Below are 14523 nucleotides of genomic sequence, written 5' to 3'. Positions count from 1 at the left end.
CACCATTCCCAGCACCATTCCCAGCACCATTCCCAGCACCATTCCCGGTGCCATTCCCGGTGCCATTCCCACCATTCCCGGTGCCATTCCCAGTGCCATTCCCGGCGCCATTCCCGGTGCCATTCCCAGTGCCATTCCCGGTGCCATTCCCGGTGCCATTCCCAGAGCCATTCCCACCATTCCCAGCCCATTCCCACTCCAGGCCCGTAACTCAATCCCCCTCCAATCCCAATCTCAGCCCCCCCCGTCCCCTCCCACCTTCCCATTTCCCCCCCTCGCCCCCCGTTCCCATCCGGTGGGCGACGGCGTCACCGTGCGGCGGCTCCGGGCAGCGCCCGCGCCCCCCGCCGGTTCGCGACCCCCGGTACCGGGGGCTCCCCGGCTCTGGCTGCTCGGCGGGGCGCAACCGGGCCCCGGTGGGTGCGGGGCCGCGGGTGTTCCCCGGGCTGCGGGGGCGGGATGGGGGGCGCGGCACCGGGGGGGTTCCGGGTGCTCCCGGGGAGCGGCCGCGGTGCCCCCGCCCCGGCCCCGCCGCTGCGGGGAGTGGGGTCGGGGCCGCCCGGGCTCCCCGAGCGCCGCGCGGGTCCCGCAGCCCCGGGGGGCGGCGGGCGGCGGGGGGGGGGGTGCAGTGGCGGCGCCGGGCCGGGGGGTGGCACGGCCGAGCCAGGCGGGAGCGCGGCGGAGCCGGTGATGCTGCCTGGGAGGGTCCCGGTGCTCCGCAGCCCCGGCCCCGCATCCCCACCTTCCTCTCTCCCTGCAGCGCTGCGCTCCAGCCCGGCTGCCTCTCATCCCTGCCTCCCGGTGCTGCCCGGTATCCCCCCCATCCCTGCATCCTCCCGTCCCGGCATCCCGGCAGCTGCGTCCGTGCTGCCCGGCATCCCTGGGCCGCCGCATCCCGGCACCCTGCCATCCCTGCCTCCCTCCATTCCCGAGTCCTCCCGTGCCCGTGTCCCTGCGTCCCTCCATCTTCCCGTCCCTGCATCCTCCCGGCCCGGCGCCGCTCGGCGCCCCGTGGAGCCCCGCCGAGGAGCTGAGCCGTGACGCCCCGTTTTGGGGAGCAGCGGGGGGGCCCGCACGGGCCCGGGGGGCCGCGGGCAGGCTCAGCACGAGCCCCGCGGGCTCGGGACCCCCCGTGCCCACCCTCGGCACGGCCGCCCCGCGCCGGGGATGAGGCAGCGCCGGGGGGGACACGAGCGGCGCCGCAGGTAACGGTACGTGCCGGGCCGCGACCCCACCCCAAAATTACCGGGGGGGTTGGGGGAGGCTGCAGGAATCGGGGTGCAAACCGGTCCGTGGGTGCCCGGCCTGCCGGGCTCTGCAAAGCCAGGGGGACCCCAGACAGGTGGGAAAACGGGGTGGGAAAAGGGGGTGGGGGGTGGTGGAAAAAGCCGGTGGGGAAACATCCCACGGGGGGGGGAATTATCTCAGAGAAGGCATCGTACGTGCCGGGTGGGAAGGGGATTTGTGGCCGTGGTTCCGTGGTGCTGGATAATCCCGAGCGCTGGTTTTTCCCGAGCCATCTGGGCACTCGGGGAAGCGCGGGGGGGATTGGGTGGGGGTGAGGCGGGGGGGCTGCGGCGATCCATGCCGGGGTCTCCCCTTCCCAGCAGCTGGAGGCAGCTCGCAGCCCCCAGCCCACCATGCCGTCGTCCAAGAGCGAGGGCGAGTTCTGGATCGATGGATCCCACCGGGAGGCAGCACTGGAAGATTTCTACATCGTGGGCCCCGAGCTGGGACGGTACCGGGCGGGGAGAGCGAACAGGGAGGGGCTGGGAGGGGCAGGAGCCCCCCTGGGGTGGGAGCGGGTCCTGGTTGGGGCAGGGACCGGCCTGGTGGGGAGAGGGCTGGAGGGAGGCAGGAGGGATGGAGGGATGTGGGGAGGGGTGAGGAATACGGAGGGGATGGGTTGGGGGGGATGAAGGGGAACGGGAGGTGAAGGGATGCAGGAGAGGATGCAGGATGAGAGGGACAGATACAAAGGGGATGGACGGATGTGGGAGGAATGGATGAGGAGAGATGGAAGAATGGAGGGGTGCAGGAAGGGGTGGACAAGCAGGGGAGAAGGATGGATGTAGAAGGGCTGTGGAAGGATAGGGCGATGGATGGCGACAGACCCTCCCCTCTCGTGTGACCTGGTGCCTGGACTGTGCTGTGACGCTGCAGCCAGGGTCTGGCAGCGCTCACTGGGGGTTTGCAGCTGGGGCCGGGGGTCCCTGGGCCTGTGGAGATGGATATTCCTCATGGCAGTGGGATCATGGGGAGACCCATCTCACCTCTGAGCACCCCAAGGCTTTGGGGGTGGGCAATGAGGGTCCTGCCTGCAGCAGCCCCCTGCAAAGGCCAGGCAGTGCCAGCCTCCACAGAGTCTGAATTCCCAGCTCTGGATTTGGCTTGGAGAGCCCATCTGAGGGCTGTGGTCCCGGTGTCCCGGTGCCCCTCGGGCAGGGGTGCCGAGAGGCCGTGGTGGGAAGGTTGATGATCCCGTTCATGGGGGCTCTGGGCTGTTCCAGTGGCGGGAGGCAGCGCTGCCTCGGAGCCCTGGCTCGGAACAGGGGGATTTGGTGGTTCAGGCTGGCCCAGCCCCAGCTGCCTCTGGGTTTCCATCCTCAGAGAATCCTGAAAAGCAGCAGATTTGGTGAAAGCAGGAATTTAAGGGGTTGTAACAAGGTGTGGCCACATCAGCCCAGGGTTTGGCAGCACCCAGGCCTGGACAGAGGGACATAGGACAGAAGGACAGGCCTGGAGCCCTTGGAATGCATGCATCCATCCATCCATCCATCCATCCATCCATCCATCCATCCATCCAGTTTCAGCACCAGACAAATCAAACTGGTCTCAGTCCTGGAGCCACCCACTCACGGCGTGTTGGGATCTGGGTGGGATTTGGGCTGCTGGGAGCCCACTCGCCATGCACAGCTCTCCCTTAGAGCCTCTCCTGGCAAGGCTGGACCCGCTCTGGCCAGGAAGCCCCAGGGAGCAGGAGGGGGCTGGAGGGAGCCGGGTAGGGATGTGGGGACAGCGGGGAGTACCCAGCCCGGGGCTGCTCCTGGCCCTCGCGGCGGCCGCACGTTCCAGGCTCTCAGCAAATCCCATCGTTCGACATTTTCCAGTTCATCTGGAAAGCAAATGCAATTATCTCCCGTCGCAGGCAAGGCTGATTGGGGCTATTTATTTGAGGCCTTGAGCGGCCGCTGCGGGGGCCGGCGGGGCCGGGGGCCGAGGTGTGGCGAATTCCGGCGCGGAGCCGAGCGCTGCCCTAATTGGGGACGCGTGAGGGGCAGCGCCGCGGGCACAGCGGGCACAGGAGCCACCCCGAGTCCTCCTAAACGCCGAGCCGAGCGCTCCTAAATGATCTCGTTAGCGGCGGGAATCAGGCTGGGAATTGTCCGTGCGGAAAAATGTAGAGGGAGGGTGAGAGGCGACAGATCCTGGCTGGGATTCAGCTGCGGAGAGGGGGTGGAGGGTCCTGCCCCGTGACCAGCCCAGCTGGGATATTCCAAGAATAACCTCGTGGCTTCTCCCGCTGGAAGAGCGTCGTTGTGGCGGTCGCAGCAGCAGCGATGCCATTTTGGGGTCAAATTGCAGCTTTTGCCCTTTTCCCTGGGCTGGAGCAGGTGGTGGCTGGGCCGCCCCTCCCAGCTGCAACAATTCGTTTCCAAATCGCTTTTTGTTTGTAAACTAAAGTTTCATGGAGAATGTTTGGCAAAAGGGAGGAAATGTTCTGAAGCTGGGCAGGGCGGGGTTCGTGGATCCCGCAGCATCCCGGACGAACCTGGTACCCGGCGCTGCCGTTGCCATGGGAACGCCGTTCCAAGTTCAGCCGGATGAGCTGCAAAATCTGCTCTGGGTTTGAAGACAAATCTCTCTTTCAGGAGAGCACCCGGGAGCGTGGGGGGATGCCTGGGGGCATGTTGGTGGGCTCGGGGGAGGTTTTGGTATGAAAGTCGGTGGTTTGGGGGATCTGATCTTGCTGGGCACCTCCAGGCACAGCCTGAGCTCCGTCCCAGAAGGCGGCGAGGCCAAAGTGCGGTAAAACGCGGCCGATTACTCGGGGGCAGGAATTAATCTGCTCCGGGAGCCAGGCGGGGAGCTGGAATTGCAAACGAGCCCCGGAGTGGCCCGGAGCGCGGGGCTGATCTCACCGTCCGGCGCTCGGGAACGGCGATTAACTCGAGCTGAGATCGCCACCGGCCGTGGGGCGCGGCGGTGCCCGTGCCACCCGCGGCGGTTTCACCTGCCGGGGGTCTGGTGTCGGGAATGGGCTGGGATGGGGCCCCGCAGTGTCGCCGCTGTCGCCGAGAGGCTGCGAGCGGGGACACGGCGGCTCCGTCCTGTCGTGAAAGCCGCTTAAGGATTTAAACCCCCTGTAGAACTCGGGTTTAATTAAAATAGCCTTAGCCGGGAAAGCCGGGAAGGATGCGGGAGGGGGAGCAGGAGGAGGGGGATGCGGAAGGGGGACGCATCAGGAGGGGGTGCAGGAAGGGGATGTGGGGTGGGGATGAAGGGGAGGGGTACAGGAGGGGAATTCAGGAATGGGGGATCCATGAAAAGCGGGATCCACGCTGAGCTCCCAGGGCCTGGCACTGCCAAAGGTGCTGGTGGGGGGCACAGGGGGAGCGGGACCCCCAGCTCTGTGCCAGCCTCACGTCCCCCCTTGCCCTCCAGGGGAGCCACCTCGGTGGTGTTCAGCTGCCAGGAGAAGGGCACGGGAGCTCCCTACGCTGCCAAGATCCTGAAGAAAACGGTGAGTGGGGCAGGAGAGGGGCTGGGGATGGGAAGGGGGAGCATCAGGGAGCTGGGGGGGAGGGCTGGTGGTGTCTCTCCTCCCTCGCCCCTCGGTACCGGGATGGGCGTGGGGCTGGCACCGGGCACCGCTCCCACAGTCTGGGGGTCCCACATGGACAAAAGAGCTGGGGTTTGGGGAGGGGGTGGGCTCGGGGACAGACATGGAAATGTGCTGGGAGTAATGGTGGGGGGCTCTGCGTGGTGGGGAGCCGGAGCCAGGCCTGGCAGCGCAGGTGACACAAGCTCTGCACGGGCTCTGCTTCCCAGATCGACAAAAAGATCGTGAGGACGGAGATCGGGGTCCTGCTGCGGCTCTCGCACCCCAACATCGTGAGTCGGACCCCCGTGACACAGCTGCCACCTCCCTTTGGGTCGGCTCCACGGCTGCTGGGCCTGGGTTTGCCCTTAACTCAGCCCGGTGCTGAGGGAAGGGCTGGAATGTCCTTGTCCTCATCCTGTCTTGGTGCAGGATGAAGGCACCATCCCATGGAAAACCCTCCCTGCACCCCATGGAAAACCCTCCCTGCACCCCATGTCCCCTCCCTGCACCCCATGTCCCCTCCCTGCACCCCATGTCCCCTTCCTGCCTCACTGACAGCATCCAGGTGATTCCCCTCTCAGTGCCACATGAAATTCCTGTTCCTTGCAGCTCCTTTGAGCTCCCAGCTCCAATATCCAAGGCCAAGGACTCCCCCGTCCTCCCCCTCCCCACACCCTGGCTTGATATTTCCACCAGGCAGGCAATTTCCATCGAGGAGATCAAATGAATCCCACGGAAAATTGCCTGTCTGTAATGAATCCTGCCAGGGGAGATAAAAGGGGAGGCCGGGGCCGCAGGGCTGGGGCCGTGTCCTGCCCGCTGCCGTTCCTGTTCCCTTGCTCAGCGCTCCGGGGATAACGGGAGCGGGGCTGGAGCGGATCTAATCCAGCCAGGGCCAGCAGAGCCCCTCTGGAATGCCAGGGGCTGGGGGGCTCTGTGCCCCCCACCTCCCAAAAAAGGCTCATTCCCGACTGCACGGCTCCACTGGGAGATTGCAAAAGGATCTTGGAGAACACCTAAGTCAAGGAAATGACACAAAAAAGCCACCTGGGAGCTGCTGTGGGGCTGAGGGTTGGGACGGGCCCTGCTCCTGTTGGGATTGAGATCAGGACATCGCTGGGACGTTGCTGGGACATCACTGGGACATTGTCTTGCCACTGGCTGCTGCTGCCCAGGCTGCAGCATCCCTCAAGCCCTGGGCACGGCTGCTCCCAGCCCATCCTCGGAGCTTTGTGTTCTGGAGAAGCCCAAAACCTTCACACCAAGAGATGGAGCCAAGAGAAATCCCAAACGTCCCAAAAACAGAGATAAAGAGGCCAAAGCACTGGGGACAGGTCATCTCTAAACCTCTCAGCCAGCTCGGCGTGGGCCTGTTTTGGGGTGTTTCAGTGTTCTGGGACAATTTGGTGCTTCAGCCTCTTCCATGGAGACGTTTCCCCCACCCTAGGACAGCTGGGCAGATGCAGGGATATCAGCCAGGATGGGAATCGCGCGCTCGGAGCGGCCCAGGTGGCACCAGCCGTGGATGGGAAGAGGCTCCTCTCTGATGTGTTATCAGGAGCACCACAGAAAATCCAATTTCCGCCCTCCCCTCTCCAGGCAGCAGCTCCCCGGAGCCATGGAGGAGGATCCAGCCCCTTTGAATATTTAAATCCCCGAGGTTTCCATGGGGTTCTGCTCATCCCAAGTTCAAGTGATGTTTGAAGAGGAGCTGCTCTGCTCCATTATTGACGCCGGCGCCGCTATCGTGCGGCACCGACCTCGGCAGCGGCTGATAATAGGATTGTAAACTTTTGAAGTTAATAGGAAAATTATAGTGCTCTGTGTATTATTATAATGCAATAAGCTGCCACATAGTGTCTCTCACCCCGCGGGGGATCACGGCTTGTCACCCAGCCTGGGAAGGGAATGATTAAAGCCCCATGAAATTCGCAGTGTCACAAAAGTCTTAAGAAGCATGAAATTCTTGGGTTTCCATTAAAAAAAAAAAAAAAAAAAAAGTGGGGAAAAAAAAAAAAGGAAAAATTGCATTTGGACGTTGCTTTAGGACAGAATTGTTAATTCCAGATGGGCTGTGGAGGCACAAAGGGCTCGTGTGGGAGCCGAATCACAAAAAGTCAGGAGGAAAACACGGGCTTGGTGCCTCTTCTGCTGCAGAACAGTCCAAGGGACATTTCCAGAACCTTGGTCCCAGAGTAGCCGTGACCCTGCAGGGTGTGTCCAGCTCTCCCTCATCCCATCCCAGGTCTGCAGGATCAGGATCCATCCCGTGGGATGAAGCCGGCGTTGCTGCCACGCCACAGGGCTGGATGGAGGCTCCAAGGTGCCCATGGAGACACGGAATTCCAATGCTCTCAAGGAGCTCCTCTGGCAAACAAGCTCGGAGATGTGAAGAGGATCAGGGCTCTGCACATTCCCAGATTCAGCTTTAATCCCTGTTGAGTTAAAAAAATTCAGGGGAAAACAAATCAAGAGTGGGGAAAAACCAAACAGAGGAAGGAAATGTTTGCCCTGAAATAACCCTTTCCACATCCCAGCCGGTCACAGCCTCCTCCCAGCACAGCCAGGATCAGTCCTGCATCCCCCATCCCTCATCCCACACCCCACATCCCAAAATCCCTCCTGTCACCCCTTCCAGATCAAGCTGAAGGAGATTTTCGAGACGCCCTCGGAGATCGCGCTGGTGCTGGAGCTGGTGACGGGGGGAGAGCTGTTCGACAGGTATGGATCGGCCCCGGGGGGTGGATCCTGGGGGAACGGGGGAGGAGGAGGAGGACGGAGGGGGCTGAAGGCTCCGTGTGCCCACAGGATCGTGGAGAGGGGGTTCTACAGCGAGCGGGATGCGGCGCACGTGGTCAAGCAGATCCTGGAGGCTGTTTCGGTAACGTGGCCCTGGGGACAGCCCGGTGAGGGGGTGGCACTGGGGGGCTGCAGCCAAATATCCCCGGGGAGAAGTGCCTGGAGCTGCCCCTATCCCAAATATCCCCGGGGAGAAGCGCCTGGAGCTGCCCCTATCCCAAATATCCCTGGGGAGAAGTGCCTGGAACTGCTCCCATCCCAAATATCCCTGGGGAGAAGTGCCTGGAACTGCTCCCATCCCAAATATCCCTGGGGAGAAGTGCCTGGAGCTGCCCCCATCCCAAATATCCCCGGGGAGAAGTGCCTGGAGCTGCCCCCATCCCAAATATCCCCGGGGAGAAGTGCCTGGAACTGCTCCCATCCCAAATATCCCCGGGGAGAAGTGCCTGGAGCTGCCCCCATCCCAAATATCCCCGGGGAGAAGTGCCTGGAGCTGCCCCCATCCCAAATATCCCTGGGGAGAGGCCCCCAGAGCTGCCCCCATCCCAAATATCCCCGGGGAGAAGTGCCTGGAGCTGTCCCCATCCCAAATATCCCCAGGGAGAAGTGCCTGGAACTGCTCCCATCCCAAATATCCCCGGGGAGAAGTGCCTGGAGCTGCCCCCATCCCAAATATCCCCGGGGAGAGGCCCCCAGAGCTGCTCCCATCCCAAATATCCCCGGGGAGAGGCCCCCAGAGCTGCCCCCATCCCAAATATCCCCGGGGAGAGGCCCCCAGAGCTGCCCCCATCCCAAACCCCTCATTTGCCCACTCGCCCTCGGCCTTCCAAAGGCACCGCTGGGAGAAGATGGAGCCACTCTTAGGGGGGATGGAGAGGAGGAAGGAGGAAGGTCAGGGCTGCTCTGCATCCCAGAGTTTCCATGGCAACAGGAGGGTTTAAAACATGGGAACTCCTAACTGGAAACGGATCCGCCCCAGTGGTGGCTGCTCCCGAGCTGGTCCCGAGTTTGTGACAGGTCCCCAGTCGCTGCTGCCACCTCCCAGATCCTGTCCGAGGCTGTTCCCTTCCTTTTCACTTCCCACTTTCCCTCTTTCCGCAGTATCTGCACGAGAACGGAGTCGTCCACCGGGACCTGAAGCCGGAGAACCTGCTCTACGCAGACCTGTCCCCTGACGCGCCCCTCAAAATCGGTGGGTTGGGGGCCTGGCCGGGGGTCGTGGCGCGGGAGGGGGTCCCAGTGCCCCTCGCTGACGGCAGTGCCACTCCTCGTGTCCCTGCAAGGTGACTTCGGGCTCTCCAAGATCGTGGACGAACAGGACACCATGAAAACCGTGTGTGGGACACCGGGGTACTGCGGTGAGCGGGGAGGGGGCCGCGGGGCGGGGAGGGGCATTCCGGGGAGAGGAAAACCGGGAGAGGAGGGACATTCCGGGGAGAGGAAAACCGGGAGAGGAGGGACATTCCGGGGAGAGGAAAACCGGGAGGGGAGGGACATTCTGGGGAGAGGAAAACCGGGAGAGGAGGGACATTCCGGGGGTTTTCCCTGCCTCAGGCCGGGCACAGCTCAGTGCAGGAATAGCTGGGGCCGTGCCACATTTGGTGGGCACAGAGCCACATTCATCCCCTTTCCTCCACATTTATCCCCTTTCCTCCACATTTATCCCCTTTCCTCCACATTTATCCCCCTTTCCCCCACATTTATCCCCTTTCCCCCACATTTATCCCCTTTTCCTCCACATTCATCCCCTTTTCCTCCACATTTATCCCCTTTCCCCCACATTTATCCCCCGTTTCTCCACATTTATCCCCTTTCCTCCACATTTATCCCCTTTCCCCCACATTTATCCCCCTTTCCTCCACATTTATCCCTTTTTCTCCACATTTATCCCCTTTCCCCCACATTTATCCCCCTTTTCTCCACATTTATCCCCCTTTTCTCCACATTTATCCCCGTTTCTCCACATTTATCCCCTTTTCTCCACATTTATCCCTTTTTCTCCACATTTATCCCCTTTTTCTCCACATTTATCCCCTTTTTCTCCACATTTATCCCCTTTTCCTCCACATTTATCCCTTTTCTCCACACCTGCCAGTGCCCAGCGGGGTTTTATCCCCTGGGACCCCCCCCATGGGTGCGTTTGACCCCCAAACTTTGCTTCCAGCCCCCGAGATCCTGCACGGGTGTCCCTACGGGCCGGAGGTGGACATGTGGAGCGTGGGCGTCATCACCTACATCCTGTGAGTGTGGCGGGCCGGGGCCACGGCGGGGGCTCTGTCCCTCTGTCCGGGGGTGGCAGGGTTTGTCCCACCGTGTCCCACGGCTCTGTGCCCCCAGGCTCTGTGGCTTCGAGCCCTTCTTCGACCCGCGGGGGGATCAGTACATGTACGGCCGCATCCTCACCTGCGACTACGAGTTCGTGTCCCCCTGGTGGGACGAGGTGTCCCCGAACGCCAAGGACCTGGTGAGCGCTGCCTTGGGGAACTCGGAATTTATTTCTTTTATAAAATTTATTTTATTGGAAATTTTATTTTATTTTATTTTATACTTTTCTTTTCCTTAATTGATTTTAATTTTATTTCCCTTTCCTTTCCTTTCCTTTTCCTTTCCTTTCCTTTCCTTTCCTTTCCTTTCCTTCCTTTCCTTTCCTTTCCTTTCCTTTTCCTTTCCTTTCCTTTCCTTTCCTTTCCTTTCCTTTCCTTTCCTTTCCTTTCCTTTTCCTTTCCTTTCCTTTCCTTTCCTTTCCTTTCCTTTCCTTTCCTTTCCTTTCCTTTCCTTTTCCTTTCCTTTCCTTTCCTTTCCTTTCCTTTCCTTTCCTTTCCATTCCATTCCATTCCATTCCATTTTATTTATTTCCTCCATATGGTTATGATTTCTTTTATGATTTCATTTTTATCCCTTTATTTATTAATTATTTTATTTATTTTAAACATTTTTATTGTTTATTTTATAAATTTATTTATTCGTTTCTTTAATTCTATTTATTTATTAATTTCTTTAATTCTATTTATTTATCTATCGCATTTTTATAGATTTAATTATTTATGATTTTATGTTTATCTATTTATGACAAATGTTCATTCATTTATTACAATTTTTCATGTATTTATTTATCACTATTTTCATTATTGATTTCTCTTATTTTATGATTTTATCTTTACAAATTTATTGCATTTGTTTATTTATTTTTATTTATGAACATATTTTTATTTTTTATTTATGAACATATTTTTATTTTTTATTTCATACATTTCATGATTTTATTTTTATGCATTTACTACATATATTTATTAAATTAATTTTATTTATTTCCCACATATTTCTATTAATTATTTATTTCTTCATGTGAATCTATGATTTATTTATTGATGATGTACTCTTGCTTTCTTTAATTTCCTTTATTTATTCCTTACTTTTTATGATTGATTCTGTGATTAATTTTACTTCTTTCTTTCTTTATTCCTTATTTTTATGATTGATTTTATGATTAATTTTACTTCTTTCTTTATTTATTCCTTACTTTCATGATTGATTTTATGATTAATTTTACTTCTTTCCTGCTTTATTCTTTATTTTTATGATTGATTTTATGATTAATTTTACTTCTTTCTTGCTTTATTCTTTATTTTTATGATTGATTTTATGATTAATTTTACTTCTTTCTTGCTTTATTCCTTATTTTTATGATTGTTTTCATGATTTATTATCATATATATTACACATTTGTTATAATTCTTCCTCATTTTACTGCGAGCTGCTTCGGAAATAACGAAACTCGGCGGCTTTGGTGCTCTCAGGTCAGGAAATTGATGGTTCTGGATCCCCAGAAGAGGCTGACGGTTCAGCAGGCCCTGGAGCACCCCTGGGTCACCGGGAAGGCGGCGAAATTGGCTCACATGGACAGCACGCAGAGGAAGCTGCAGGAGTTCAACGCCAGGAGGAAGCTGAAGGTGAGGGGGGGACGCCAGGGAGGGGCTGCACGTCCCCACTTGGGAACTCTGCCGGGGCCGCTGGGATCCCGAGGGAAAGGAGCGAGGGTGCCAGGGGACCTTGGGGTGGGTTCAGGGAAAGGTTCCTCCCCCAGAGCGCGCTGGGCCCTGAACCCCCTCGATCCCAGCCCCGAGGCTGCCAGAGCTCCAGGAGGCTGGGGTGGGATGCTTGGGGTGGGATTGTGGGGGGTTTTGGGGTGGGTGGTTGGGGTGGGATTGTGGGGGGTTTTGGGGTGGGATGCTTGGGGTGGGATGCTTGGGGTGGGATGCTTGGGGTGGGATTGTTGGGGTTTTTGGGGTGGGATGGTTGGGGTTATTGGACTGGGATGATTCGGGTGGGATTGTTGGGGTTTTTGGGGTGGGATTTTTGGGGTTTTTGGGGTGGGATGTTTGGGGTGTCCTGGGCCGGGCCAGGGTTTTGGCTGGGCGATCCCCTCCGAACATCCCACGGTTCCCTGACTCCCTGCCTCTGTCCCAGGCTGCCATGAAAGCCGTGGTGGCCTCCAGCCGCCTGGGCAACCACGGCCACCACGACTGCTCCCGCGGCGGCCGCGGCCAGCGGGGACCCCGGGGCCTGGCCCAGCCCGCGGGGAGCGGCGGCGCCGGGGCCGGCGCGGAGCTCAGCGCGTTCCAGAGCGACCACCCCGCCGTGGCCCCGGTGGCCCCGGTGGCCCCGGTGGCCGTGCCCGGCGCTGGCTGTGACAGTTAGCGGGCCCGGAGCGGGGACACCGCCGAGCCGCGGCCGCTGCCGGGCCCCGGGAGGGGCACGTCCCCTCTGGACATCCTCGTGTCGTGTCCGTTGCCCCCGGCTGAGGGGACCGGGCGGTGACTTTGTCTTCCCACCCCGCAGCAGTTCGGGCCGCCGCGGCGTGGAAAGATCCCGAAAAACCGGGCACAAACAGGATTTGTCCCACCTTTCCCTGCAAAGGCAGCGCGCTGTCTTTAAGGGGTTCCTGTAAATAATCCTGAAGGGTTTTTTTTTTGTTTTATTTTTTTCTGCCAGAGCTGTGACATCTCCAGCGCTGCCACCAGCCCAGCTGTGGGGCTGCTGCTGTGTTAGGAGGGGTTTTAGGAGCCTTTGACCCCGAATGTTCGATCCTCTCGGGAGAACAGCCCGTGCCAGTGCTTCCCTGGTGGTTCCCAGGCAGCAGCCGAGCCCCGGGTTGTGGTTTTTTGGGTGTGTTCCCCACCCTCAGCCTTGCTGCGGGTCCCTGGTGGTGGTGGTGGGGTGGTCAGGACTGGGAGTGCTGGTCCGGCCTCCCCTGGGCGTTCCAGGTCAGGATTGACACAATTCCAACCCAGCAATTTACACAACTCTTGAATATTGCGAGACTTTGCCACGTAACTGCTGTTCCCCGAGGGAGGTCAGTGAGCTCATACCTTTTTCAATTTTTATTTTTTAATGAAATCAGCAGAGAGACTTCTTGAAAAGGAATTTTTTTTTTTTTTTTTTTTTTTTTTTAAGGCAGGAAACAGGATAACCATTTACAGATTTTAATACAGAGCAAGCGAGCAGACAGCAAAAGCCATATTCCATGTGAGAATTGCAGAGAGCTGGTGGGATCCTGCCAGGGTTGAGCCCTAAGGCAGCGACCATGACCTGCACCCCCACATTTTGGGCTTAGAACGGTGTGTTCAGGGTAAAAATCCCACCTGGTGGGGAATAAATTTGTACAGGAGGTTCATTCCCCCAGGATGGGGGTGCAGAATTGAGCAGCTGGGGCAGGAAGGGCAAAAAAAAACCCCAGAATTGGAGGTTTTGCCAAAGGTGACGCAGCGGTGACAGACCTGAGGGTGACAGAGCAGGGTCAGGAGGTTGAGGTCGGAGCAGGGGGAGGAAAAATGGATTTTGGGTTTATCTCCAGCACGAAATCAAAACAGCTCCAAGTCAGGATCCAGCCCGGAGCTCAGTGGGGTTTGGGGAGCCAAAGACAGCAGAGAAATGGGGTTCAGGAGGGGCTTGAACTGGGAAAAACATCATGGCTTGGCCAGAGCTGCACTTTTGTGAACTTGAGCTGCTCCTCTGAGGGGAAGCAGCTGCCCAGCGAGGTGTCCCGGGGGAAACGGAGCCGCTGATCCCGTGGGATCCTGCAGCACAGGGAAGCTCCCCCTTTCCCTTTGCATTTTTGGCAGGAGTTCTTCCCTGTCCTTTTTCTAGCCCCGAGGGCTGAGCCCTGCAGGGCGCTCAGCTCCAGCGCCCGTCCCGAACTCCACCTCGTTGTTCCCTAGCCCAGGTTTTAAAGAGTGTTTTCTATCCTTTGGCACGAAATGCTGATTGAAGCCCCTCGCAGGACCAGGCTGGCGCCCCCGGGGCCTGCGGAGCAGGGAGGAGGCTGAGGAACAGGTGCAGGATTCCCAGTCCTGCAGGAAAACGGGAATCACAGCTGGCAAACCAATCACACAAATTATCTGCAGCGGGGGAAGGCAGCGGGAGGAAGGGGAGGGGGTGCTGCAAGCGAAACCGGAACGGGAATTTGCCTCGTTATTATTATTCCACAGGTATTTAAAGATAGGAAAAGCGCGCTGCTGGGAGCGGGGCGGTGCGTTTTCGGTCCGTTGCTGTTTGCAGAGTGTGTGTGAGTGGCTGCTCCAGTGCGGTGGTGGCAGTTCTGCCAGCCAGGCGTCCGTAACCAAGCAGAGACAGCGAATAAAGCCTCCAACCTCAGAGCGTGCGCCCCGCGGTCGCTGCTTTCCGCGCGAAGCCGGGGCTGAACACGGGCGTGCCGTGGGTCGGGCCGGAAGGGAATTTAAGGATGGTCTCGCGTGCCCCGTGCCAGGGGCAGGGACGCCGTGCAGCGCGCCCCAGGCCGCTCCCAGCCCCGTCCAGCCGGGCCTCGGGCACTGCCCGGGACGGGGCAGCCGCGGCCGCCCTGGGGCTGCCGTTCCGGGCCCGGCTCGGGCCCCAGGGGC

The 14523-nt window shown here is 58.6% G+C and overlaps 1 protein-coding gene across 5 annotated transcripts; it reads left to right on the top strand.

Annotated features, from left to right (window-relative positions):
• Window positions 1-310: 310 nt before the first annotated feature.
• Window positions 311-14278, top strand: LOC128800645 (calcium/calmodulin-dependent protein kinase type IV-like). 5 transcript variants are annotated; one of them, XM_053965993.1, is made up of 13 exons: window positions 311-416; window positions 761-1211; window positions 1608-1738; window positions 4666-4744; window positions 5053-5115; window positions 7464-7546; window positions 7634-7706; window positions 8726-8816; window positions 8908-8982; window positions 9789-9864; window positions 9962-10088; window positions 11422-11574; window positions 12092-14278. In XM_053965993.1, the coding sequence occupies exons 3-13, from the start codon at window positions 1641-1643 to the stop codon at window positions 12320-12322; spliced, it is 1149 nt and encodes a 382-aa protein (XP_053821968.1). In that variant the 5' UTR covers window positions 311-416; window positions 761-1211; window positions 1608-1640; the 3' UTR covers window positions 12323-14278. The 5 variants fall into 5 exon arrangements, with proteins under 5 accessions (XP_053821968.1, XP_053821971.1, XP_053821969.1 ...); XM_053965996.1 differs by lacking the exon at window positions 311-416 and having other exon boundaries at window positions 670-1205; XM_053965994.1 differs by lacking the exon at window positions 311-416 and having other exon boundaries at window positions 670-1211; window positions 1611-1738.
• Window positions 14279-14523: the final 245 nt, after the last annotated feature.

Source organism: Vidua chalybeata, chromosome 27, assembly GCF_026979565.1.
Source record: "Vidua chalybeata isolate OUT-0048 chromosome 27, bVidCha1 merged haplotype, whole genome shotgun sequence".
In the NCBI taxonomy this organism is placed as follows: domain Eukaryota; kingdom Metazoa; phylum Chordata; class Aves; order Passeriformes; family Viduidae; genus Vidua; species Vidua chalybeata.
The sequence above is the reverse complement of the archived record's forward strand: the minus strand, read 5'-3'. Positions and strand labels throughout refer to the sequence as shown.

Bases quoted from the DNA above. Each gene is read 5' to 3' on its own strand.
- LOC128800645 (XM_053965992.1), top strand. From the start codon at position 4,544: ATGAAAAGCGGGATCCACGCTGAGCTCCCAGGGCCTGGCACTGCCAAA. The intron at 8,817-8,907 runs GTGGGTTGGGGG...TGTCCCTGCAAG, and splicing joins TGACGCGCCCCTCAAAATCG to GTGACTTCGGGCTCTCCAAG. The intron at 11,575-12,091 runs GTGAGGGGGGGA...CCTCTGTCCCAG, and splicing joins ACGCCAGGAGGAAGCTGAAG to GCTGCCATGAAAGCCGTGGT.